We start from the raw sequence: 26,404 nt of genomic DNA, 5'->3' as shown, positions 1-26,404 counted from the left end.
CTGCTTGAGGGATTTCTCCTTTTGGCAGGAACTCAGGGCAGGACGCTGGGTGTTTTGGGCCGGGCCGGCTCTCAGCAGCGCTCCCCCCCCGACTGTCACTTATAGGGGCAGATGGGGGCACGGTGGCCGGGCCCCTCCACGGTGCTCGACGCACCCTGCCAGCAGGCCCTTGCTGAGGTGGAGCATCTGCAAGGACCGGCGCTGAGAACCCCCCCCGGGTGTGACCGTCAGCGGGGAGCCAGCGCCCCCTAGAGGGGAAAGGGCCCATGTCCCATTCCCCATCCTCCAGGGCCTGCCAGTCCAGGGGCTGGCTCAGAGCTGGAACCCCTGGGGGAAAAGGCCCTGCGCCCCAGTCCCATGAGCCTCGCAGATCCCCAACCCCTCCAGGCAGTGCGGGCCCCAAGATGTAACGCAGATGCATCAAAAAGCAAACATCATGCGGGGACGTGTTAGCCGGGTGCGGTGGGCAAGACAGGAGAAGCGGTTCTTCCACGCCACGCCATAAGAACGGCCACGCTGGGTCAGACCCATGGTCCGTCTAGCCCAGGGTCCTGTTTCCGACACTGGCCAAGGCCAGGTGCCCCAGAGGGAGGGAAAGGAACAGGGATTCATCAATTGATCCATCCCCCTGTCACCCATTCCCAGCGTCTGACAAACAGGAGCTAGCTAGGGGTGGGAAGAAGGAGCTGGAAGGCCTGCAGAGGGGAACTGGTGCCCAGTGGCTTGGAGACACGGGGAGGGAGCGACAAGCAGCGCAGCGGGACGGAGGGCAGGGGGCCGGACTAGCTAGATCCCATCTGCCGAGCCCAGCCACTGCGGGTGACCCCTGCTCAGGGATTAGCACTGTTCCCTGGAAGGGGAGGGGCTGAAAATGGAAGATGCGGGGCCGGGGCTGAGCCGAGGTCAGAAGGGGTGGGACCTAGAATGGAAGGGGCGGGCAGAGGGGGCGGGGCCGAGAATGGAAGGGGCGGGGCAGAGGGGTGGGGCCGAGAATGGAAGGGGCGGGGCAAAGCGGGCGGGGCCGAGAATGGAAGGGGCGGGGCAGAGGGGGCGGGGCCGAGAATTCACACCCTCCCCCCCCGGGCACCTCCGAGAGGCCACGCCTCCCCCCGCACACGCACAGAGTCGGAGTGTAGAAAAGAACCTTTTAATGAAAGAGGGAGAGAAGTCACGTGGCGTTAGCTTGGGAAAATACCACAGCCGGAGTTCATAACCAACCCACGAGTAACCGTCCCAGCTCCAGAGGATGGAGCAACGTCCTTTGCCTCTCCGGCTCACACGTCCAGCAATGTAAGTGTCCCATTCACATGCTCAAACTTTCTCCACACCCCACTCTCAGTGGCTGTCCTTGGTCAGGGCAGATCAGAGCTCAGGAGTAATTTTCAGAGCTCACCTCCCACTCTTGGGCGGGGGGAAGATAGGAGGCATCTCACTCTCGCCATTGGCCACTCACCGCTGCTCCTGCCAGCCACCCTGCAGGCCGCCTGCTGCTGCTCCTACCAGCCGCCCGCTGGTCACTCCCCCCAGCCACCTGCTGGCCGCTTGCTCCTGCCAGCTGCTGCTTCCATGATGGGCCAAACCAAGTGATTCCAGCTCTTTGTGAGTTTCTCAATGATTTCAGCTCTTGGCCCATCACCTAGACTGGCCAAAAGATTCCAGCCCCCACTGGCATAACATTTCAAAATACCAAAGAGACTCCTTATGGAGTCTGTTTTAGGTCTATCCTTAGAACAGGGGTGCGGGGGGAGAGGGGAGGAGACAGGTTGAACCCGTCTTACAGCTCACGCCTGGGGAACACGTAGCCTGCTGGTTCAAGCTCCTTCCCCCCCCCTCCATCCCATCCAGTTGAGTCTGGAAGGGGGAGGCTTGTCCATCCGAGACTCTTCGCAATGACAGCGTCCCTCCTGCAGCACTGGTGCGATATTTTACAACTCCAACAATTAGGGTTAACATGGTTTGTGACCTCACAACCGCCAAATGAGTTACAATACACAACATTCCATTCCAACAATGAAGCATCCACCGGGCCTATAGCACTGGCCGGACTGGATTTACATAACCACACCCCGGATTCCTCTCCCATCCCAGCATAAGCTGTATTTACATAGCAACAGCTGGATACCTTGCAGGGCTGCTGGCTGCATTGGAAGCAGTGGTTCAGATCCTGCTTTCTCTTGCATTACCCTGAACTTCCGTCCTCGGCCTCATGCCCCAGGCCTGCTCCGTGCCCTGGGTGCCCCCCCAACCATGTGATGTCTCCCACCCTCGAGGACGGCCCTGCTCCACAGACATCAGCAGGGCCCGTCTTGCTGTGAGGTAGCTGGGGATCACCTCTTTGCGGGCCTGCAGTGGACTCCTGCCCGGGAAGGAGGAAGATGTTTAGGGAACCCACGTGGGATGCTCATCGCTGTCCCCACCCACCCACACTTCTGTTCGGGGCCCGGGCTGCAACGCACTGTGCAGCCCACAGGGGGCGCTCCTTGGGGTGAGACTGAGGCTGCGTGGGCCACAAGGCCTGGGGTGCCCTGCCTGGGTCTGAAGTCCTGCCGCTAAATGGGGGAGGGACAATGTGCTTTCTAATATTTTCCATCCATGCGCGGAATAAATTTTGTTCTGTGCACCAAGGCATGCCCAGATGTGCACCACCAGTAGAAACACAAACCTAGCTGTGGGCCCTGTGCTAGTCCTCCGGGCAGCATTGGAATGTGTCCTGAGTGGCCGCCCAGGCGCACAGCTTACAGGGAACACAGATGTGGGATTACCACCCAGGCTCCGTTAGTGGCTCTCCTGGGACCCCCCCCAGCAGCACTGGCTCCCCATCTGACTGCGGCTGCTCCCCGACAAAGCCCAGCTGTGATGGCTGGTGGGTGCAGCCCTAGGACTGTTCGGGGTAACTGCCCCACCCCGCACTTCAGGGCCACCCCTGCATTCGCCCGCAGAGGCAGGAAATGGAGCCATTTGGCTCCAGCTCTGCTCTGCCAGCTCCCACCCGTGTCGCTAAGGGGAAGGGGGCTTGGGGAAGTGGTAGGGTGGGGGCGGGACCTAGAGCAGAGCTGGGGGGGTGTCCTGGGCCCTTCACCCCCTAGGGACGGCCCTGGGGGCAACCTGTTTACCTAGGCCTCTGGCCCACACTTCCTGGGGCGCTGACATTGCCGAATTTCGAATGGCACAAACACTTGCCCTGTCCCCTGTCCTGAGGCCCCGCCCATCCCTCCCCCCAACCCCCCTGTCCTACTGCTGTTCGCTGTTCCCCACCCTCGCTCATTTTCACGGGGCTGGGTTGGGGGGCAGACTCTGGGGTGAGGCCAGAAATGAGGGGCTCGGGGTGCAGGAGGGGGCTCTTGGCGGGGGGTTTCTGGCGGTGCTGACCTCAGGCGGTTCCCATGAAGCGGTGACAGGCTGGCCAAGTGAGTCTGTCGGCTGTCCTTGCGCCCCCCCCCCATGCCCCTCCACGACAGAGCAGAGGGGGTGTGTGCAGCGTGGGGGGGCTGATGTGGGAGAGTGACACGCAGCTGGCATGAGGGTCAACAGAAGAGACTTCCAGCCCCCCTCCTGTAACCACTAGTCCCCACTCCCCTCCTAAAGCGGGAGGCGCCGAATCCAGGAGTCCTGACTCTGACTCTTTCCTGTCTGCTACCACTAGGTCGCGCTGCCTTCCCAGAAAAACATTCATGTGAGGAGAAGGAGAAATGGCTGATCCGTGACCCTAATGCAGGGATTCATTAGTTCAGTCCCTCACACGCACAAAGTGGGCCTGATTTCCTTGAGCAGGGACCGTACCCACACTCACCCACCCATATACACACATGCACACAGTACACACACATACCCCCCCAAGAGATGCACACACACACTTATACCCCCAGACACACACATACACCCCCTGAGATGCACACACACACTTACACCCCCAGACACGCCCCCCGACACACACACACACACCCTGAGACGCACACACACAGACACACACACACACACAGACACATACACCCCCCCAAGAGATGCACCCCCGAAGATACATATTCACATAGACCCCAAGAAACATGGACACACCCAGACACACACATACCAAGAAACCCCCGCACACACAGCCACATACATACACACACCAAGACACACAGACACATACCCCCTAAGAAATATGCACACACCCGGACATGCACCCCCCCCCAGACACACAGACTGACATAGACACACACATACACACCAAGACACACCCCCACAGCAAGACACACACTCACCCACCCACCCACCTAGACAGACAGACAGACAGACACACCCACACCCAAACATCCCCTCCCACACACTCTGGGAGTGGAATGGGCGAGGGCCCATCTGCCGGCACCAGACCCCCTGCTAATCCCCTAGGCTGCATCTCTTGGGAGAAGGGGCCTGGGAGAAGCATCAGAGGAGGGGCAGAAACTGGGGGCGTTGGAGAGCATGCCTGGCTGACCCCTCTCCACGCACAGCCCTGTCCTCGTGTCACAAAGAAATCCACCCTGCTCCATGCCCGAGCAACCCGACCCTCCACTCCCTCCACAGGCACCATCCTCAAGTGCCGTGGCCTGGCAGTCTTCCACACCAGGATCGGCTGGGGCACAGCAGCTCCCCTCCATATGCCTGGTATCCGCCCGGCCCTGCCATTTCCGCCTGAGGCTCCAGGCTTCCAACCAGGCGGCTGCAGCTGGGTTAATAACACGGGCGCAGCTGGGCTCGGAGCCCATGACAGCAGAAACGCCGAGCCAGCATGTTCCAAATAAAGCCAGGTTTATTTCCCCCCCCGGGGTATGAAGCGCCCAGGAAGGTGGAGCAATGCAGAGACTGGGAGGAATTACCCAACCTCTGGTTTTTTTTCCCACTGAAAAATGCTGATGTGGGCTTAAGGTGGAACTCTGTGAAAACCTGGGACTGGCCATTTGGCAAAGGAAACAATAATACAAAATAACTAAAAGGAAGCATTTCTTCACTCAATACCCCATCAACCTGTGGAACTCCTTGCCGGAGGATGTTGTGAAAACCAGGACGTTGACAGGGTTCAAAAAAGAGCTGGATAAATTCATGCAGGTTAGGTCCGTCGATGGCTATTGGCCAGGATGGGCAGGGAGCGTGTCCCTAGCCTCTGTTTGCCAGAAGCTGGGAATGGATGACAGGGGAGGGATCACTTGATGATTCCCTGTTCTGTTCCCTCCCTCTGGGGCACCTGGCATTGGCCACTGTCAGCAGACAGGACACTGGGGGTGTCTGATCCAGTGTGGTATGTTTCTTCCTCTGGATGCCTGGTCTCTAGGGCTGTGTCTAGACTACATGCCTCTGTCGGCAGAGGCATGTAGATTAGGGTTGTAGGCAAAGGTAAATGAAGCCGCGATTTAAATGATCGCGGCTTCATTTACATTTACATGGCTGCCGCGCTGAGCCGACAAACAGCTGATCAGCTGTTTGTCGGCTCGCCGCTAGTCTGGACGCTCCCCTGCCGACATCAAAGCCCTTTGTCGGCAGCCCCGTTATTCCTCGTGGGATGAGGTTTACCGGGGCTGCCGACAAAGGGCTTCGATGTCGGCAGGGGGAACGTCCAGACTAGCAGCGAGCCGACAAACAGCTGATCAGCTGTTTGTCGGCTCAGCGTGGCAGCCATGTAAATGTAAATGAAGCCGCGATCATTTAAATCGCGGCTTCATTTACCTTTGCTGAATAAACAAATCTACATGCCTCTGCCGACAGAGGCATGTAGTGTAGACGTACCCTAGGAGGGTAGGGTGTCTGGGACTGGGGGAAGGACAGGTAACTGAGCTCCGGTGTGAGGAGGCGAAGAAACAGTCACTAGGCTGTCCTGGTGTTTCTCTAACTTTCTACCACCCGGGGGGAATGACTGTGCATCTGCGTTGTTACCAACAGTCTGGCAGCTGTTTTGAAATGAATTAATGAACAGGTGTGTTGTGAGCAAGACACGAGAAGTCATTCCTCCGCTCTACTCTGCGCTGATTAGGCCTCCGTTGGAGTATTGTGTCTACTTCTGGGCACCGCATTTCAGGAAAGATGGGGAGAAATTAGCGAGGGTCCAGAGAAGAGTAACAAGAATGATGAAAGGTCTAGAGAACATGAGCTGTGAGGGAAGGCTGAAGGAATTGGGTTAGTTTAGTTTGGAAAAGAGAAGACTGAGGGTACGTCTAGACGACATGGCTCTGTTGACGGAGCCATGTCGATTTGTTTGTTCGGCAAAGGGAAATGAAGTCGCGATTTAAATCATTGTGGCTTCATTTAAATTTACATGGCTGCCGCGCTGAGCCGACAAACAGCTGATCAGCTGTTTGTCGGCAGATCGGGGCAGTCTGGATGCTCCTGCGCCGACATGAAAGCCCTTTATCGACCTCCCCGGTAAATGTCATCTTACGAGGCATAATGGGGAGGTCGATAAAGGGCTTTCAGGTCGGCACGGGAGCGTCCAGTCTAGCGCGCTGAGCCGACAAACAGCTGATCAGCTGTTTGTCGGCTCAGCACGGCAGCCATGTATATTTAAATGAAGCCACGATTATTTAAATCACGGCTTCATTTCCCTTTGCCGATCAGCCTAATCTACATGGCTCCATCGATGGAGCCGTGTCGTTTAGACACACCCTGAGAGGGGACATGATAGCGGTTTTCAAATACCTGAAAGGGAGTTACAAAGAAGAGGGAGAAAAATTGTTCTCCTTGGCCTCTGAGGATAGGACAAGAAGCAAGGGGCTTAAACTGCAGCAAGGAAGGTTTAGGTTGGACATTAGGAAAAACTTCCTGTCAGGGTGGTTAAACACTGGAATGAATTGCCCAGGGAGTTCGTGGAATCTCCGTCTTTGGAGATTTTTAAGAGCAAGTTGGATAAACATCTATCAGGGATGATATAGATGGTACTTGGTCCTGCCATGAGGGCAGGGGACGGTACACTGTAGGTACATTGCAGCTCCTGAAGCCCCCCTCCCCGTACTCCCCCCCCCCCCGATTCTCGGCCTACAGAAATGAGCAGGGGAAGTTTGGGATTTCTGCTCCGTGGTTGGTTGGGGGGACTTGGGCTTTCTATTCTGCTGTGGGGGTGTCTAAGGATTTAGCCCCATGGGGGAAGCGTGAGGGCAGAAGTCCCGCACCCCAGTACGCACTGGCCTATGGGGCAGGGTTGTGCATGTCTGGCGGCTCTCATCCTGTGGAAGGTTTTTGGATGTGGCTCAGAGGAGCTGTAAATTGGGCTGAACTTTTATTCTGCCACGTAACATTTGTAGATTTTTAAAATGTCGTGAGCAGAATTTTAAATTTTTGGCCTGTTGTTCCCCCAGGAATATGGCACCGGCAGGGAAACTGTGAGTGGTGGGGTTATGGACACTGCAGCTCTCATGGGATTTTGAGACAGGAGCAGAGGAATTCTCTCCGCTGTGAGGTCAACCTAGCTTGGTCTCTGACAGTGACAGACACACAGCTGAGATCAGGGCCCTGTTGTGCCAGGCGCTGCACAGACACACAGCGAGAGACAGTCCCTGCCCCCCAAAGCTTATGGTCTAGGTAGTATGGCCTAATATCTAGACCTCTGGACAAAGACTCAGTCAGGATCTTTGCCCAGTCACGTCTCCCTGTGCCTCAGTTTCCCCATCTTCGACCAGGGGCTCTGGCTATTTACCTCCTTTGTCAAACACCGTGAGTCCCAGGGTTTTCGGGAGCCAGTTGTCAGGACAAATGAAGGGTTATGATTCCCTTTCGACAGATGGGGAAACCGAGGCACGGCAGAAACAACACAGTGAATAGTCCGGGGGTCACGCAGCCGAGTATGGAACTTAGCTGGAAATCGCCTCAGGATCTCCCCGCGCTCCTGGTGTGCAAACTAGAAGTGCTACATTCCAGTGAGAGCACTCATGCCTCTCGGTAAACCTGTCCCGACAGCTCCATCATCTCCTTCGACTCGCTGGTTTTCCTTCTGCTGGAAAAATCCCATGGGATTGCCCATCATCTAGCTCTGGAATGGGGAAACTGAGTCATGGGCTGAGGAAGTGCCGTATCCGGGAAAAGGGGATTAGAACACCGATTAAACTATTTTCTCCCCATGTTTATCATTACGGGTTGCTTATTTATCAGCTGTCTAGTGGGGCTCTACAGGGGTCAGTCCTGGGTCTGGCAGGCGTCAATAGTTTCGTGAAGCACTTGGGTAACAGAACGGGGAACTTGCTTCTGCAATGTGCAGCTGAGACCAATGCAGGGGAGGGGTTGCACGCACTTTGGCAGGCGCCCTTGCTAAGTGGGAGAATTGGTCTGAAAGCGCCATGCTGGAACACGAGCCGAGTGCTCGCAACCGTGCCTGCCGAAACAGAGCCCGAAGCGGGAAGTCATATCATCTTGCTTGTCCCGCCTGGGAAACTGAGGCAGGCAGCTAAGACGGAGGCTCAAATCACACCCAAAGTCAAAGGCACAGTCCTCATGCTGCTAAGCAAGCCCCCACTGAGATGAGTCCAGGGCTCTGAATTTTGGCTAGGATGCCGACACCGGCCCTATGCAGCATTATTGGGAAAAATGCTGCCTCATGAACTTCAGGGAGTGATGTATCCACCACGCCCTGCACGTCAGTCTTCCCCCAAATGGTGTTTCTGCAAACGACTGCGTTTTCACCACCATGGGGGTGCTAAGGAACAACCCATTTGCCCCCACCTTTCTGCAGGGAGCATGGCTGGCCCAGGGTTTGGAGCAGCGGCACGGTATGAAACCCTGGACAGAGATCGGTAGGAGCAAGAGTCACTGTTCCCTCTAATTTATTTTCCATCCATGTGCAGAATAAATTTTGTTACATGCACCACGGCATGTGTGGATGTGCACCACCATATACCTCCACCTTTCTGCAGGGAGCGGGGCTGGCCCAGGGTTTGGAGCAGCAGCAGGGTATGAAACTGTGGACACAGATCGGCAGGAGCAAGAGTCACTGTTCCCTCTAATTTGTTTTCCATTCATGTGCAGAATACATTTTCTTACATGCTCTACGACATGTGTGGATGTGCACCACCATAGACCCCCACCTTTCTGTGGGGAGCAGGGCTGGCCCAGAGTTTGGAGCAGTGGCAGGGTATGAAACCCTGGATACAGGTCAGCAGGAGTGGTGGTCACGGTTCCTTCTAATTTTTTCCCCACCCATATGTGGAATAAATTTTGTTACGTGCACCACGGCATGCATGGATGTGCACCACCATATGCTACCATCAGTGGGCACTCTGCTAATCAGCTGGATGGCACTGGAATCTCTCCCGAGTGGCCACCCAGCACCCAGCTTACAGGGAACGCTGGTGGGGATGCGCTGGACAGGAGAGAAGCCAAACTGTGGAAGGATACTCTGGGATGGAGGCGCATCTCAGGGTGTAGAAGCCTGGATGAGGCAGGGTCCTTCCTTGAGAACCATCGGGTTCCCAGGGGTTCCCAAGTGAAGGGAGAGCTAGTGATAGATCCCAGCGTCAGGACGGTGGTTGTATTCTACATGATCCATCTCCGCTTGCACTTTATGTGACTAAGGATCAGGGGTGAAAGTAACTTCAGTGTTTTACGGGTACTGTCCTATCGCAGTCCCCTCTTTGCGGGGGACTGGGAGTGCGGGACAGTGTTTCTTGTTAACTGGGTGCTTATGCGGCCGCTCAGAAGAAATCCCAGTGCCTCCCAGCTGATTAGCAGTGCACTCATCGCTGGTTTTGCTTTTATGGGTGGTGCACAACCACACATGCGTCATGGCACATAACATTTATTCCACACAAGCATGGAAAAAATCCGCCTATGGATAGAAAAAATTAAGGGGAACATAGGCCAGGGAGGGTCGTGATTGGACCGTAAAAGAAATTTACTTGTGGGATGGAGTCTGGGCTCTCAAGACAGGAGATTGGGGTGTGTGTGAGTGTCGGGGAGCTGAAGATGGGGGGCTGAGGGTGTGGGGGGGCTGAGGCCAGCAAGCGAAGCTGAAGGCAAGAGGCTGTAGGGTTTTGGGGTGGATGCAGAAGTCAGGGCAGGGGCTGCGGGGTGCAGGGGGGCCCAGAATAGATAAGCGCAGACTCAGCTCGCCTGCTCGGGGAAGGATCTCGGAGTTTTCCTTGCACCCCGAGAGACACCAGGCCAACGCCTCTGTCTTTCTTCACAAACAGGGCCCAGCCCTTTTGATTGTTCCGTCCCGTAAGCTTCCTGCCTGGTAACTTTCCTAAGCTTCCCTTCTGCCCCCAGCTCAGCGTGCAGCCAGGAAGACATGCTCGTCTGGAAGTGCACACGGCCAGCCAGGGAGCTAAGGTGCCTGTAACTTCCTGCCCCGAAGGAATGCGTCCGAGGGACGTCACCTCCTGGGGATGTTTTTGAAGAGCGCCGCGGTCAGAATGAGGTTTTGAACGGAGAGACGTTAACTCCTTCAATGTGATCCGTACGGCCTGGGTGGTGAGTGAACGTAGGGTCCCTTCGCCCGGACCCCACCCGTTCTCCCCAGGCCCCGCCCCCATGGGAGCTAAGCCCCTCCCCCCGGAGCACCATAAGGAAGTAGGGAGACGCATGGTTCCAGCCTCCCCGGCCCTCGAGCTCACAGTAACACCCTGCCCCCAGTGCACCTACAGTAGGTATGGCGGGGGCGGGGCCAAGAAGGCGACGCCTTCCCTTGCCTAGCATATCCGCTGCCTCCCTGCACGGTCCGGTGTGATATGACAGTACCTGTAAGGAACTGAAGTTACTGCCACCCCCACAAAATACTAGGCGTGTTGGAAACGACGTAAACTTATTTCATCGCTCTTTAATACACCGAGAAGACGGGGCAAAATAATTAACGTTAGCGAAGTGGTAATGCTTAAATGGTGAGCCAAACGGGCATTTCCCAAGGATTATGACAACGAGGGCTGTTCTGACTCTCAGGAGAGACCTCACAAGCCATCCACAGAGAAGTCATATCTATATCTGACCCAGGGGTCTCTTGTAATTTACAATGCTGGCCGTCCCATGTCATCGGCACGTCGGCAGTATAAGGGCCATGGGTTACAAGTATCGAAGCAGTAACCCGTCTTTCTCCCTGAAGAAAACATAAAGGCTACGTCTACACCGGCATGAATTTCCGAAAATGCTTTTAACGGAAAAGTTTTCCGTTAAAAGCATCTTCGGAAAAGCGCGTCTAGATTGGCAGGATGCTTTTCCGCAAAAGCACTTTTTGTGGAAAAGCGTCCGTGGCCAATCTAGATGCGCTTTTCCGCAAAAAAGCCCCGATCGCCTTTTTCACTATCGGGGCTTTTTTGCCGAAAACAGTACTATGCTGTCTACACTGGCTCTTTTGCGCAAAAGTCTTTTGGGAAAAGACTTTTGCCCAAATGGGAGCAGCATAGTTTTTCCGGAAAAGCACTCATGATTTTACATGAGAGCGTCAGTGCTTTTGCAGAAATTCAAGCGGCCAGTGTAGACAGCTGGCAAGTTTTTCTGGAAAAGCAGATGATTTTCCGGAAAAACTTGCCAGTCTAGACACAGCCAAACAGCTCATCTGCAACCTACGTTAATCAGGCAATCAGTCCAGCCCCCTACCAATGTCTCCTCTCATCTGTTCCATCCATGGGTGGCTTTTTCCATCTTCATGAGGAATGATTTTTTTTCGGTGCACCGAGACCCATGTGAATGTGCACCACCAGTAGAAACTAAACCCAGCTGTTAATCAGTTGGGCCGCAAGGGAATCTCTCCCGAGCAGCCAAACAAGCACTAAGCTTACAGGGAACACTGCTCACCAGGATGGTGCACATGGTGCTTCGCTCCACAGGAATCAATGAATTCAGCATCCCAGCTCATGTCAGTTTCCTTTCATCACTGGCTGTGATTTCCCTCTCTCAAACAATGCCATCAGTTGTGTGTGTTGGCAGGATCAGACATGCACCTGTTAGGAAATAGGTTTTCATCTCTTTATATAGTCAATTCACCTGCAGCAGTGACTCTGTGTAGACGCATCACTTGCCTGAGATTCTAATCTCCATGACTCTGGTGTAAATCGGGGGTGACCTCTTTGATACGAGTGGACTTTGATTCCGACTTTAAGTGACCCTGGTTTCAATCCAGAGTAACCCCATTGACACCAAGGGAATTTCATTCTGATCTCAGTGACCGTAGCGGAAACCTGGAGAGAAGTCAATTCTGATCTGAATCGCACTCGTGTAAATCCAGAGTGATTCTATTGACACCGATTGATACCAAGAATCCTCCGACCGGGGCTATAACCATGTTGGGGCCCTTTCCCCTCACACTCGCGCCCTCGGCTGCAGACGGGCATGGGAGCAGCTCCCAGGACAACCCCCCAGCGAAGCGCCAGAGAGGTCCTGGGACTGTCGGGTCGTGACTCGGAGCTAAGACTCCTGGGTTCCTGCTAGGACTGGTGGGTGGGCGTGGCGGGGGCTGGGCATCTCTGTGTCCCTTTGCTGGACTTTCCCTGGGTGCCAGGTGAGAGTGATAACAACTCTCCCGGGTACCACACTGCAGCTGTACACAGCTGCAGCCCTGTAGAGTCCTCTTGCTTGGTTCTTTCTCTGTCCCCTTCCCTGTTGAACACACTCGCCCTGGCTCCCACCTCCCCTGGGCTCATGACTAGACTTTCCTGCAGGCACTGAACTGGGCTTTGATCCCCGCACCCCCTGCAACCACTAGAGCCCACTCCTCTCCCAGAGCTGGGGGTTGGACCCAGGAGTCCTGGTTCCCAGCCCCTCTCTGCTCTAACCACTAGACCCCACTCCTCTCCCAGAGCTGGGGGTTGGACCCAGGAGTCCTGGTTCCCACCCCCTCTCTGCTCTAACCACTAGACCCCACTCCTCTCCCAGAGCTGGGGATTGGACCCAGGAGTCCTGGTTCCCACCCCCTCTCTGCTCTAAACACTAGACCCCACTCCTCTCCCAGAGCTGGGGGTTGGACCCAGGAGTCCTGGTTCCCAGCCCCTCTCTGCTCTAACCACTAGACCCCACTCCTCTCCCAGAGCTGGGGATTGGACCCAGGAATCCTGGTTCCCAGCCCCTCTCTGCTCTAACCACTAGACCCCACTCCTCTCCCAGAGCTGGGGGTTGGACCCAGGAGTTGTGGTGCCCAGCACCCCCCCATATGTAACCGCTAGGCCTTACTCCCCATTCCTGTTCACCCCTCCCCACACAGTGCCCTCACTGAGAGTCAGTCCTGTGCCCGCTGTCTTTAGAGGTTGTTTCCAGAGCTGACAGAATGGACACTGGTGGACAAACTTGCTGGGTTTGAGCCCAGTGGTTTGACTCATGACTCCCCCGTCCAGAGTCTGTACCCCTTTCTGCACCCCAACCACCAACCCAGAGCCTGTACCCCTTCCTGCACCCCAACCCCTAGCTCAGAGCCCATACCTCCTCCTGCACCCCAACCCTCAGCCAAGAGCCTGTACCCCTTTCTGCACCCCAACCCCCAGTCCAGAGCCTGTACCCCCTCCTGCACCCCAACCCCCAGTCCAGAGCCTGTACCCCTTCCTGCACCCCAACCCCTAGCTCAGAGCCCATACCTCCTCCTGCACAACAACCCTCAGCCAAGAGCCTGTACCCCTTCCTGCACCCCAGTCCCCAGCCCAGAGTTTGTACTTCTTTCTGCACCCCAACCCCCAGCCAAGAGCCTGTACCCCCTCCTGCACCCCAACCCCCAGCCCAGAGCCTGTACCCCCTCCTGTACCCCAACCCCCAGTGCAGAGCCTGTACCTCCTCTTGCACCCCAGACCCCAGTCCAGAGCCTGTACCCCTTTCTGCACCCCAACCCCCAGTCCAGAGCCCCTCCTGAAACCTGGAGCCTCCCTCCTGCACCCCAAACTCTTTATTCCTAGCCCCACCCCAGAGCCTGCACCCCCAGCCAGAGCCCTTGCACCCCAACCCTCTGTCCCAGTGCTGAACCCCCTGGGAAGCCCTCGGCCCCACCCCCGCCACCTGAATTTTGTTCCGGGCACGGTTATGACGCTCGCCCAGCACCTCCGTGTCACACGTCGCCTCCACACTGGTGCACACAAGAACATTCGTTCCGCTCAGGGGCGGAAAAAATTAAGAGAGGACGTTGGTCAGGACTCCTCTTCCATTCCTCGCTCTGGGAGGGGAGTGGGGTCTAGTGGTTAGAGGAGGAGGGGCAGGGAGCCAGGACTCCTGGGTCCAACCCCGAGCTCTGGGAGGGGAGTGGGGTCTAGTGGTTAGAGGAGGAGGGGCAGGGAGCCAGGACTCCTGGGCCCAACCCCCAGCTCTGGGAGGGGAGTGGGGTCTAGTGGTTAGAGGAGGAGGGGCAGGGAGCCAGGACTCTTGGGCCCAACCCCCAGCTCTGGGAGGGGAGTGGGGTCTAGTGGTTAGAGGAGGAGGGGCAGGGAGCCAGGACTCTTGGGCCCAACCCCCAGCTCCGGGAGTGGAGTGGGGTCTAGTGGTTAGAGCAAGGGGCAGGGAGGCAGGCCTCCTGGGTCCAACCCCCAGCTCCGGGAGTGGAGTGGGGTCTAGTGGTTAGAGGAGGAGGGGCAGGGAGCCAGGACTCCTGGGTCCAACCCCCAGCTCTGGGAGGGGAGTGGGGTCTAGTGGTTAGAGGAGGAGGGGCAGGGAGCCAGGACTCTTGGGCCCAACCCCCATCTCTGGGAGGGGAGTGGGGTCTAGTGGTTAGAGGAGGAGGGGCAGGGAGCCAGGACTCTTGGGCCCAAACCCCAGCTCCAGGAGTGGAGTGGGGTCTAGTGGTTAGAGCAAGGAGCAGGGAGGCAAGCCTCCTGGGTCCAACCCCCAGCTCTGGGAGGGGAGTGGGGTCTAGTGGTTAGAGGAGGAGGGGCAGGGAGCCAGGACTCTTGGGCCCAACCCCCAGCTCCGGGAGTGGAGTGGGGTCTAGTGGTTAGAGCAAGGGGCAGGGAGGCAGGCCTCCTGGGTCCAACCCCCAGCTCCGGGAGTGGAGTGGGGTCTAGTGGTTAGAGCAAGGGGCAGTGAGGCAGGCCTCCTGGGTTTTGTCCCCAGCTCGGGGAGGAGAGTGGAATCTAGTGGTTAGAGCAAGGAGCAGGGAGGCAGCCCTCCTGGGTTTTGTCCCCAGCTCGGGGAGGAGAGTGGAATCTAGTGGTTAGAGCAAGGAGCAGGGAGGCAGCCCTCCTGGGTTTTGTCCCCAGCTCGGGGAGGAGAGTGGAATCTAGTGGTTAGAGCAAGGGGCAGGGAGGCAGCCCTCCTGGCTCCAGCCCTAGCTCTGGGTGGGGGCCGGGGTGTAGTAATTACAGCGGGGGAAGGGGCTGTTGGCTGTGATGGTTTCGTCAGCCCCCTATTCCCCTCTGGGCACGTTGCCAGCTTGGAGGCGCTGGCTCCCCGAACGTCTTGTCCGGAGCTGATGAAACAAGGCGCGACGCTGCCGGCAGCGGATTCCTACACGCCCCAGACTGGGAACCCGCGGCCCTGCCCACGCGGCTGGGGATAAAAGCCGTCCCACTTCCACAAGGCTGCAGCCACCTCTGCCTGCGCCGCACAGCTCCCCTGGGTTAGCTCCAGCCGCCCTGCTCCCCCCCCCCAGCCCAGCGAGATGGAATTTAGACAGGGATGGGTCTCACTGGGGCTGGAATTAAGCATCCTCCTGGTGTTGTGCCTCTACCTGCCAGGTAGGTACCTGCCCCAGAGAAGGGCAAATCTGGGGGGGGAGGGGGAATCTCTGGACAAATAGCGGCACAGTGATTTGGGGGGGGAGGTGCTGCTGATGAAGCAGGTGGGTGGTACTGAACAGAGAGGGATATTTTGGGGTGTCACCGGTGGGAGGGGGGGGAGTCAGGACTCCTGAGTTTAGTGGGTTTTAGTGGTGACAGCAGGGGGACAGGACTCCTGGGTTCTCTCCCCACTGTCAGCAAGGGAGTGGGGTCTAGTGGTTAGAACAGGAGGGCCTGGGAGTCAGGACTCCTGGGTTTAGACGGGGAGTGGGTTTTAGTGGTGACAGCAGGGGGACAGGACTCCTGGGTTCTCTCCCCACTGTCAGCAGGCAGCAGGGGAGTGGGGTCTAGTGGTTAGAACAGGAGGGCCTGGGAGTCAGGACTCCTGGGTTTAGACGGGGAGTGGGTTTTAGTGGTGACAGCAGGGGGACAGGACTCCTGGGTTCTCTCCCCACTGTCAGCAGGCAGCAGGGGAGTGGGGTCTAGTGGTTAGAACAGGAGGGCCTGGGAGTCAGGACTCCTGGGTTTAGACAGGGAGTGGGTTTTAGTGGTGACAGCAGGGGGACAGGACTCCTGGGTTCTCTCCTCACAGGCAGCAGGGGAGTGGGGTCTAGTGGTTAGAACAGGAGGGCCTGGGAGTCAGGACTCCTGGGTTTAGACGGGGAGTGGGTTTTAGTGGTGACAGCAGGGGGACAGGACTCCTGGGTTCTCGCCCCACTGTCGCAGGCAGCAGGGGAGTGGGGTCTAGTGGTTAGAACAGGAGGGCCTGGGAGTCAGGACTCCTGGGTTTAGACGGGGAGTGGGTTTTAGTGGTGACAGCAGGGGGACAGGACTCCTGGGTTCTCTCCCCACTGTCAGCAGGCAGCAGGGGAGTGGGGTTTAGTGGTTAGAACAGGAGGGCCTGGGAGTCAGGACTCCTGGGTTTAGACGGGGAGTGGGTTTTAGTGGTGACAGCAGGGGGACAGGACTCCTGGGTTCTCTCCCCACTGTCAGCAGGCAGCAGGGGAGTGGGGTCTAGTGGTTAGAACAGGAGGGCCTGGGAGTCAGGACTCCTGGGTTTAGACGGGGAGTGGGTTTTAGTGGTGACAGCAGGGGGACAGGACTCCTGGGTTCTCGCCCCACTGTCGCAGGCAGCAGGGGAGTGGGGTCTAGTGGTTAGAACAGGAGGGCCTGGGAGTCAGGACTCCTGGGTTTAGACGGGGAGTGGGTTTTAGTGGTGACAGCAGGGGGACAGGACTCCTGGGTTCTCTCCCCACTGTCAGCAGGCAGCAGGGGAGTGGGGTCTAGTGGTTAGAACAGGAGGGCCTGGGAGTCAGGACTCCTGGGTTTAGACGGGGAGTGGGTTTTAGTGGTGACAGCAGGGGGACAGGACTCCTGGGTTCTCTCCTCACAGGCAGCAGGGGAGTGGGGTCTAGTGGTTAGAACAGGAGGGCCTGGGAGTCAGGACTCCTGGGTTTAGACGGGGAGTGGGTTTTAGTGGTGACAGCAGGGGGACAGGACTCCTGGGTTCTCGCCCCACTGTCGCAGGCAGCAGGGGAGTGGGGTCTAGTGGTTAGAACAGGAGGGCCTGGGAGTCAGGACTCCTGGGTTTAGACGGGGAGTGGGTTTTAGTGGTGACAGCAGGGGGACAGGACTCCTGGGTTCTCTCCCCACTGTCAGCAGGCAGCAGGGGAGTGGGGTCTAGTGGTTAGAACAGGAGGGCCTGGGAGTCAGGACTCCTGGGTTTAGACGGGGAGTGGGTTTTAGTGGTGACAGCAGGGGGACAGGACTCCTGGGTTCTCTCCCCACTGTCAGCAGGCAGCAGGGGAGTGGGGTCTAGTGGTTAGAACAGGAGGGCCTGGGAGTCAGGACTCCTGGGTTTAGACGGGGAGTGGGTTTTAGTGGTGACAGCAGGGGGACAGGACTCCTGGGTTCTCGCCCCACTGTCGCAGGCAGCAGGGGAGTGGGGTCTAGTGGTTAGAACAGGAGGGCCTGGGAGTCAGGACTCCTGGGTTTAGACGGGGAGTGGGTTTTAGTGGTGACAGCAGGGGGACAGGACTCCTGGGTTCTCGCCCCACTGTCGCAGGCAGCAGGGGAGTGGGGTCTAGTGGTTAGAACAGGAGGGCCTGGGAGTCAGGACTCCTGGGTTTAGACGGGGAGTGGGTTTTAGTGGTGACAGCAGGGGGACAGGACTCCTGGGTTCTCTCCCCACTGTCAGCAGGCAGCAGGGGAGTGGGGTCTAGTGGTTAGAACAGGAGGGCCTGGGAGTCAGGACTCCTGGGTTTAGACGGGGAGTGGGTTTTAGTGGTGACAGCAGGGGGACAGGACTCCTGGGTTCTCTCCCCACTGTCAGCAGGCAGCAGGGGAGTGGGGTCTAGTGGTTAGAACAGGAGGGCCTGGGAGTCAGGACTCCTGGGTTTAGACGGGGAGTGGGTTTTAGTGGTGACAGCAGGGGGACAGGACTCCTGGGTTCTCGCCCCACTGTCGCAGGCAGCAGGGGAGTGGGGTCTAGTGGTTAGAACAGGAGGGCCTGGGAGTCAGGACTCCTGGGTCCTCTCTCCAGCTCTCAGAGAGGAGTGGGGTCTAGTGGTTAGAGCCGGGAGGCAGGCCGTTTATCCCCAGCTCTTGGGACTCCTCTATTCTAACAGGTCAGGATAGTCTGGCGTGCCAGACTCTGATCGTATCAGTGAGCCGCTTAACACCCAATGCCATTTTGGCTTGCCAGCAGGGTGGAGAAACTGGTCCCCTAGCTCCGGGTGTTTGTGTGTGGCCTTCAGATCTTGGGTGTCACCAGTCTGCTGGCAGGGGATAGATAGCTGCAGAGACTCCTATAGGGGTGACACACTGAGGGGTGTCTCCAGGTTTCAGCTGGGAGTGAAGGAGCTGGAGGAGGGGCTAATTAATATTTGTGGGGGGTACAAAGAATAGTGGAGCAGCTGGGTGGTGGGGGAGTGTCTTGGGGTGACACAGTCCACGGACGGATCTTTTGGGAGACAGGCTCATGTGCTGGGAGGTCCTTCGGAGGCGGGGTGTCGATGGGGTACAGACATCAGCGATGGGGTACAGACTCTCAGGCATGGGCGGTGGGGTGGCGAGGGGTTTGGCATAAACTGGGGGGCATTGACAGTTTAAAGAGAGCTTTTTCCAGGGCTGGCATGGACAACGCTAGGTGGCTGTCTCAAGGAGCCGGTGTTGCCTGGAGAACTGTATCTGAGGGCTGGTGTCGCCCGGTTTGGTAGGCCGAGAGGGAGACCAATCGCCAGTCTAAGATGATGGGACTGGGAACAGAGGCTACAACAAGGCGGGGAGGGGGGGAACACTGTGGAGTCGGGGGCCGCTGACCCACAGAAAAATCAGGCGGGGGCTGCACAAAAAATGAGACGCCAAGTAAAAACCCAAATCAAAAAGAACAACAAAAAATACAGCCAGAAAAACCCACCCCAAAATCAAACCCCACCCCTGACGTGAGGGGTGGGGCAAAGTGAGGGGTTCAGCGTGGAGGAGGGCGATGCCGGGGGTCTGCTTGGAACTCCAGCCCCTTTGGGGGTTTTCAGGGTTCATCGATTCTTGGGGGCAGAGCCCCCAGGCTCGGGGGCCGAATTCAGGCAAGCTGGGGGCCAGATCTGGCCCCTGGCTCCTGCAGTACAACCAGCAAGGGGAAACAATTCGGAAGGAATTTGGCAGGGGAGAATCACTGACGGGGATGTGAGGCAACTGACGCGGCTCTGGAAATCCTTCCATTGGCGGGAGATGCCTTTGGAAAGGCAGGAGTGGCTAGGAACGAACAGGCGTAGGAAGTAAATTAGGGGTTGGCTGTTCTGGAATGTTGTTATGACTATGTGCCTGTTTATTAGCCTAGAGCCTACAGGCCGGCCAAAGTTGGAGGAATCATAGATCCCCGGCGAGAAGGGACCTCGGTGATCATGTTGGCTGACCGCCTGTGTCACCCAGGCTGCAGAAATCCTTCCTAGGCCGTGTCCAGACTCAGGGGTTTTTTTCGGGAAAAGTAGCCTTTTCCCGAAAAAACTTCCCCTGCGTCCAGACTCAAGCCGCGTTCTTTCGAAATAATTTCGAAAGAACGCGGCTTTTCTTTCGATGGCGGTAAACCTCGTTTCACGAGGAAGAACGCCTTCTTTCGAAAGTTCCTCTTTCGAAAGAAGGCGTTCTACAATGTAAAGAGGCCGTCTTCGAAAGAGAGCATCCAGACTCGCTGGGTGCTCTCTTTCGAAAAAGCGGATTCCCTCTATCGAAAGATCCGCCTGCAGTCTAGACGCGATCTTTCGAAAGAGGCTCTTTCGAAAGATGCTTTCGAAAGAGCCTCTTTCGAAAGAAGCCTGCAGTCTAGACATAGCCCTAGAGCTGTTCTGTTAGAAAAAAAAACAACAGCCCCTCTATTCCTCTCCAGAGCAGGGGCGCATCCCAACGCCTCCCCTAGCAAACACCGGCTGAGCAGTATGTTGTCAGGGATGGCAGAACCCAGCACCACCTTGATCATCCCTGATAGATGTCTATTCAACCTGCTCTTAAATATCTCCAGTGATGGAGATTCCGCAACCTCCCTAGGCAATTTATTCCAGTGTTTCACCACCCGGACAGGAAATTTTTCCTTATGTCCAACCTAAACCTCCCTTGCTGCAGTTTAAGCCCATTGCTTCTTGTCCTGTCCTCAGAGATTAAGGAGAACAATTTTTCTCCCTCCTCCTGGAAGCACCTTTTAGGGTATATCTACACGGCAAGGCTGTTTCCGGATGCCAGAGGTATCCCAAAATAGCTACCCCACGTCCAAGGAATGTGCCTGTTATTTCGAAATAATTTTCGAAATAACAGTTGCGCTATTTCACCATCCCTCTGAACCTCAGTGCACGAGGGATAAGGGCTGGCTTGAAATAGCCTTTTATTTCAAAATGTAGACGTGCCAAAATTCGAAATAGCCTCTTTCGAAAGAAAATTGAAGCAAGAGACGCAATTTGCGTAGTGCAAATCGTGTATCTGCTTTCGAGTTTAGAATCCAGTGCAGACGCACCCATAGATACTTGAAAATCCCTATCATGTCCCCTCTCGGTCTTCTCTGTTCCAAACCAAACAAACGCACTTCTTTCAGTCTTCCCTCATAGCTCCTGTTCTCTAGACCTTTCATCATTTTTGCTGCTTTTCTCTGGACCTTCTCCAATTTCTCCACCTCTTTCCTGATATGTGGTGCCCAGAACCGGACACAATACAGGCAGTCCTCGGGTTACATGGATCCGACTTACATCGGATCCCTACTTACAAACGGGGTGAGGCAACCCCGCACTAGCTGCTTCCCCCCAGCAGACCAGGGAGACGCGGAGCTAGCGCCCCCCCCAGCAGACCAGGGAGATGCGGAGCGGCTTTTCTCAGCAGACACCTCAGCTTGAGAATAAAGGACTGAGGGAAGTGAGGTGTGGGAGAATAAAACTGAGCTCTGGAGAAATGTTTGGCTAGAGTTTCCCCTACAACAGGCATGTCCAAAGTCCGGCCCGCGGGCCAATTGCGGCCCATGTTCCGGTTTAATACGGCCCCACAGGTAATTTGGCAATATCTATCTTTTATGGCCCCCAACGAATCCATATGTATTGAGATGAATACATTGTAAAATCTCAGTTAATGTCAGTTGGTTTAAATCAGTTATAAATATATTTGGACACAACATGTATACTTGGTGTTATGTTCCTGTTCATATTTTTTGAACTTAAAAGTTGACAGACAACCTTTATTACCAATAATATGTAATGTATTTTACAATGTTCCTGACATATATTTCAGCTTCCTGGATTTTTTTTTCATCTGGCCTTCAGATATGAAAGGCAGAGTGATTTAACACCTGTTTAGATTTGTCATCCATGTGACGAAATGAAAAGTATGCCGTTTGCAATAAGCTTTGCATAAAATAATTAAGTTGCATTTAATTTTAATGGTTCAAAGAATGTCAGGCAAAATGGTCGGCCCTCACGCATGTTCACTTCATCAAATCTGGCCCTCTTTGAAAAAAGTTGGAACACCCCAGCCCTACAATATGTACCAGTTCCGACTTACATACAAATTCAACTTAAGAACAAACCTACAGTCCCTATCGTGTACGTAACCCGGGGACTGCCTGTACTCCAACTGAGGCCTAGTGAGCGCAGAGTAGAGAGGAAGAATGACTTCTCGTGTCTTGCTCACAACACTCCTGTGAATGCAGGGCCAGCCCACTACATTTTGGCACCTGAGGCAGGGAGCTCAAATGTTGCCCTCATGCTTGGGGCAAAACTTTGAAAGGTCTCAATTCTCTGGGTCCTAATGGCACCCTCCTGCCGTCTGGCACCTGAGGCGGAGGCCTCAATTCGCCTCATGATACGGCCGGCCCTGTGTGAATGCCTCCCAGAATCGTGTTGGCTTTTTTACCAACATCCTTCTTGGATTGTGAGCACCAGGACTTTTTGGTGATGCGAGGGGGGGGCTGAGGGGTCCTGTGCTCCCCCCACACTCTTGGTGGGAGGAGTAGGGGCCGGCAAGTGGGAAGATGAGCGGGAAGAGGGGATCTAGTGTATTCACTGACAGCAGTGGGGGACGGTGCCACATTGCACCCAACCTGATTTGCTCCCCCGACTGCATGGGAGGGGGAGTGACGTGGTAATCCCAGCCTGCTAACTTCTTGGGCCGCATGGCTTGAGGGAGGGGGAAGAGGCTGGGGCCAGAGCAAGGGCAGGCGGGGGCAGGGTTGGGGTGGACGTGGGTTGTTCCAGCCTTTCCCCAGGCTGGGGGGTGGTCACGTGGCCCCTGCTCCCCTATTCTGTTGCCTCTGCCGGGACCAGCGAGGGTCAGCCCAGGGCCAGATCCAGAGGTAAAATAACCTCCCACTCCAACTTGGCAGGCTCGGGGCGGCGTTAGCTCTTTGTGCCCCGGCGTCGCACCCCTCGCGCCAGGAGCTGTACAAATGCAGAGCCCTGCCCCGAACCGCACCGGGCCTGCAGGGCCGGGCCAACGTTGTCTTCCCCTGTGTGGTCTCTCTAGGTGGGACGTCCAGGAGCGTTCAGCTTCCCGAAGAGGGAGCCCCCGGCCGATCCCGGCGGCAGGCGGACAGCCCGCTCTCCTCGGAGGAGGACGTGATGGAGTTCTTTAAGCCCCTCGTCCGGGTCTTGCAAGAGATTCCGGCCCCGACGCTGCCCTCCTCGGCGGCCATATGGTCCTGGATCCCTGCCCTGTTCGGCCCAACGAAACAGGAATCTACCCCTGGGCAGGTGGAGAAGCCCGCGGCATCCGCTTCTCCCAGGATGAGGGCCCTGGAGCAGCCCGTCTCTGTGAAGCCCCCGGTACCTAAAACCCCCTTCACCGCCCCGCCGCCCCATTTGGAGCACCCTGTCTCCATCCAGCCTCCAGCACCGGAGCTGGATAGCTCCGTCCAGCCAGCCACAGAGGAGCTGGATTTTACTTCCGAAAAAGAGGCCTGGTAATGGGGCAGTCGGGACTCCTGGGTTCTTTCCTCACCTCTCGTAGGGTCTAGTGGTTAGCCCCCGGACTTTCCTGGGAATCGTAAGGTCCCATCTCCCTGCCCCGTGGAATCGCCTAGAGCCAAGACATCTGGGTTTCATCCCTTGCTCTGCCACTGCCTCCTTCCCCTTCCCATGCTCCGTGCCTCAGTTTCCCCCAACAGTGATTGCCCCGGTGCCTGTGGACACAGAGGAGAGACGCGAGGCCGTGATGTAGGTCTGGTGCCGGTGCCTGGGGTAACTACTCATGAAATGTGAACTCAATAAAAACCCTGAAACCATAGACATGGCTTCTGATGCTGTTGTGAGCGGATCCGGGGACCGGCCAGCCTCCCCCGGGACATAACAGCCTCTGGGGGTGGGGGAGGAGGAGGGTGTCTCTCCCCGGCAGTTCTGCCCAATGCCAGTTGTGCTTCGGCCCTACACACACAGGGAGCCCATAATGGAGGCAAGGGAAGGCCCAAACTGTCTACACTGCCCAGCTGCCTGGGACCATGCCACCTGTCAGCCCCCGTCCTCAGCTGGGGTTGGGCGGGGCTTGGTTGTGGGGGGAGGAGGGTGTTGAAGGGGTGTGGTCTTGGGGGAAGGGGTGTGGCTTAGGGCAGAAGGGGAGGGGCTTTGGCTTGCCTTCCCCAACTGGGTCTTTATCCATCACGCATGGACCCATCACTGTGGTTCTGAGGGGAACTCCATCCACTATTCTCCCTTGGGCTCCATTTGCCAGCTGCGATGGGGAGGCCCCTCCCTCTCGAAAGGGAAATCCATCCGCTCCTTTAAGGCATGGATTCACTCTCTCTGCTGAGCTGGGACCGGATTGGATCTGGTTCCCCAAGAGAGATAACAGCCCCTCTTCCATTCCCAGACCCCCTACCCCCCATGTGCACTCCAGATCTCACACCGAATCCAACAGCTAGCCAACCTAGATTTATCCGCGCAGAGAAGAAAGGAGAAACACCAGCTTCTGTACACCAGAGAGTGAGTCTGAGCTCCTGAAAGGCGACCGGGCTGTTGTGATCTGCCAGTTCTTGGAGTCGGCGTGGGTAGTTCTCCGGCAACATCCACTCCCTGTGCAGCGGCAGTCAAAAAAGCAAACAGAATGTTAGGAATCATTAAAAAAGGGATAGAGACTAACACAGAGAATATCTTATTGCCTCTCTCTATATCCATGGGATGCCCACATCTTGATTGGTGTGTGCAGATGCAGTCGCACCATCTTAGAAAAAATATATCGGAATTAGAAAAGGCTCAGAAAAGGACAATAAAAATAATTAGGGGTATGGAACAGCTTCTGTATGAGGAGAAATTAACAAGGTTAGGACTTTTCAGCGTGGAAAAGAAATGACTAAGAGGGGATGTGACAGGGATCTATAAAATCTGGACTGCTGTGGAGAAAGATAACACAAGAAATAAGGGTCATCAAATGAAAGGAATAGGCAGCAGGTTTAAAACAAACAAAAGGAAGTATTTCTTCATGTAATGCAGGTCAACCTGTGGAACTCCTTGCTACAGGATGTTGTGAAGGCCAAGACTGTAACTGCGTTCAAAAAAGAACTAGAGATGTTTCCGGAGGACAGGTCCATCTGTTACACTTATAAGAAGCATAGAGGAACTTTTCAGGGGAAGAGGCCATAAGCAGTATTTAGTGGCAATACAGCTTTAAAAATCAGCATAGCCATTCATTCACATACACTCCACTAGTCCTGCAAATGGTGTCAACGTTACCAGTCTATTGTGGCTCGAATGAATCTAATGGCCAGTTACGTTGAGCATGTGTGTGGAGCCGGTCGCTGTCGATTGTGATCCGCTGCGCTGAAGTGGTGCAGGAGAAACCCAAAAAACCTTGGCACTACACTCTCCTTTTACACTTGGAAATTCCCATGGGAGCGTATGGGTTTTGCAGTGTCATGCGGAGACCCTTATATGGCAATGAGCCCCAACTTTTTCCCACCGTCATCCTTCGTCAGCATTTTGATTATTATGACAGGATTCACCGTTATAGGGGAACCTGGACAGCTCTGCCTTAACAATAGTAATAATGGCTGCCTTAACCACAGTGCAGATCGCTAACAAGCAAAACCCAGGCCTGTCTCATGTCTGGTGCACATAAGCATGCAAGCAAGGCTGGGGGAGAGGAGTACCTTTGATTGGCAGGAAAGTTTTTTTGTTTTGTTTGCACAGTCATGCAGCTACGGGGTACAGTGAGATCACGCCAAGGACATCGGAAGAAACCTTTTCCTGGTACTTCTATTTCTGATAAGCAAAAATTCCAGATACAGCCATAAAACGGTTAACGACGCACATAGGCTGTGTCTACACTGGCATGAATTTCCGGAAATGCTTAAAATGGAATACTATTCCGTTTTCAGTTTTTCCGGAAAAGGAGCATCTACATTGGCAGGCTGATTTTCCGGAAAAGCCCTTTTTCCGGAAAAGCGTCTGTGGCCAATGTAGACGCGCTTTTCCGGAAAAGAGCCCCGATCGCCATTTTCGCGATCGGGGTTTTTTTTCCGGAAAAGACTACTGGGCTGTCTACACTGGCCCTTTTCCGGAACAGATTTCCGGAATAAGGACTTATGCCCGAGCGGGAACAGAATAGTTTTTCTGGAATAGCGGCTGATTTTATACAGTGGAGCGTCGTTGCTTTTCCGGAAATTCAAGGGCCAGTGTAGACAGCTCGCAGCTTATTCCGGAAAAGCGGCTGATTTTCCGGAATAAGTGGCCCAGTGTAGACACAGCCCTTATGTTTGCAACATCCTGAGCAGCAGGATGTACCCCAAATAAAGGCGCTGGGCATTTTAAGTATCCTACACAATACGGAATCCATTGGTAAATATGATTAGAACGACCAAGTCTCGCTTTGCTATAAAATGGGTTTAGTAAGAACAATCGATGGGAGGGAATGAGTAGGATTGACCCACAGGTCCTGTTCGTTGTAATTAGAAGTAATAGGCACTTCACACCCGCTGTGGCAGTGCATGGCGTCCCAAAGCGCGGGAGTCCAAGGGACCACAATTTCCTGCTTGGTACTTTAGGTGGCATACGGGTGAAGTGTAAGTGAATTAGGCTTAATTATTGTAATATAATACATTTTCTATTACTTGCTTTTACATTGTTTTACAATTGCTTTAGAACAGTGGTCCCCAACCTTTTTGGGTGGCGGGCGCCACATGGGGCATGCCACATGGGCGCCACATGGGGCATGCCACGCGCCCAGGGACAGCACTGTGCTGTGCGCTCGGGGTGGGGGCTGTGAATGTGCCGTGCTTCCAGGGGCAGCGCTAGCCGGGCGCACCACGCTGGGGACCACTGCTTTAGAATGTATAG

At 55.7% G+C, this 26,404-nt stretch overlaps 1 protein-coding gene across 2 annotated transcripts; it reads left to right on the top strand.

The window, feature by feature from the left end:
* The first annotated feature begins 15,407 nt into the window (after positions 1 to 15,407).
* Positions 15,408 to 23,363, top strand: LOC142823134 (uncharacterized). Of its 2 annotated transcripts, XM_075913537.2 has the most exons (3): positions 15,408 to 15,569; positions 18,739 to 18,825; positions 22,605 to 23,363. In XM_075913537.2, the coding sequence occupies exons 1-3, from the start codon at positions 15,494 to 15,496 to the stop codon at positions 23,042 to 23,044; spliced, it is 603 nt and encodes a 200-aa protein (XP_075769652.2). In that variant the 5' UTR covers positions 15,408 to 15,493; the 3' UTR covers positions 23,045 to 23,363. The 2 variants fall into 2 exon arrangements, with proteins under 2 accessions (XP_075769652.2, XP_075769653.2); XM_075913538.2 differs by lacking the exon at positions 18,739 to 18,825 and having other exon boundaries at positions 15,410 to 15,569.
* Positions 23,364 to 26,404: the final 3,041 nt, after the last annotated feature.

The sequence above is a fragment of the Pelodiscus sinensis genome, chromosome 19 (assembly GCF_052426305.1).
Source record: "Pelodiscus sinensis isolate ZL-2025 chromosome 19, ASM5242630v1, whole genome shotgun sequence".
Taxonomy (NCBI): domain Eukaryota; kingdom Metazoa; phylum Chordata; order Testudines; family Trionychidae; genus Pelodiscus; species Pelodiscus sinensis.
Note: the sequence above shows the minus strand (reverse complement) of the source record. Positions and strands in the feature narration are given on the sequence as shown.

Excerpts from the sequence above, each read along its gene's own strand:
- LOC142823134 (XM_075913537.2), top strand. The coding sequence starts at position 15,494 with ATGGAATTTAGACAGGGATGGGTCTCACTGGGGCTGGAATTAAGCATC. Across the intron at positions 15,570-18,738 it reads GTTGTGCCTCTACCTGCCAG|GGCTGGCATGGACAACGCTA; the intron begins GTAGGTACCTGC and ends AGCTTTTTCCAG. Across the intron at positions 18,826-22,604 it reads GGCTGGTGTCGCCCGGTTTG|GTGGGACGTCCAGGAGCGTT; the intron begins GTAGGCCGAGAG and ends TGGTCTCTCTAG.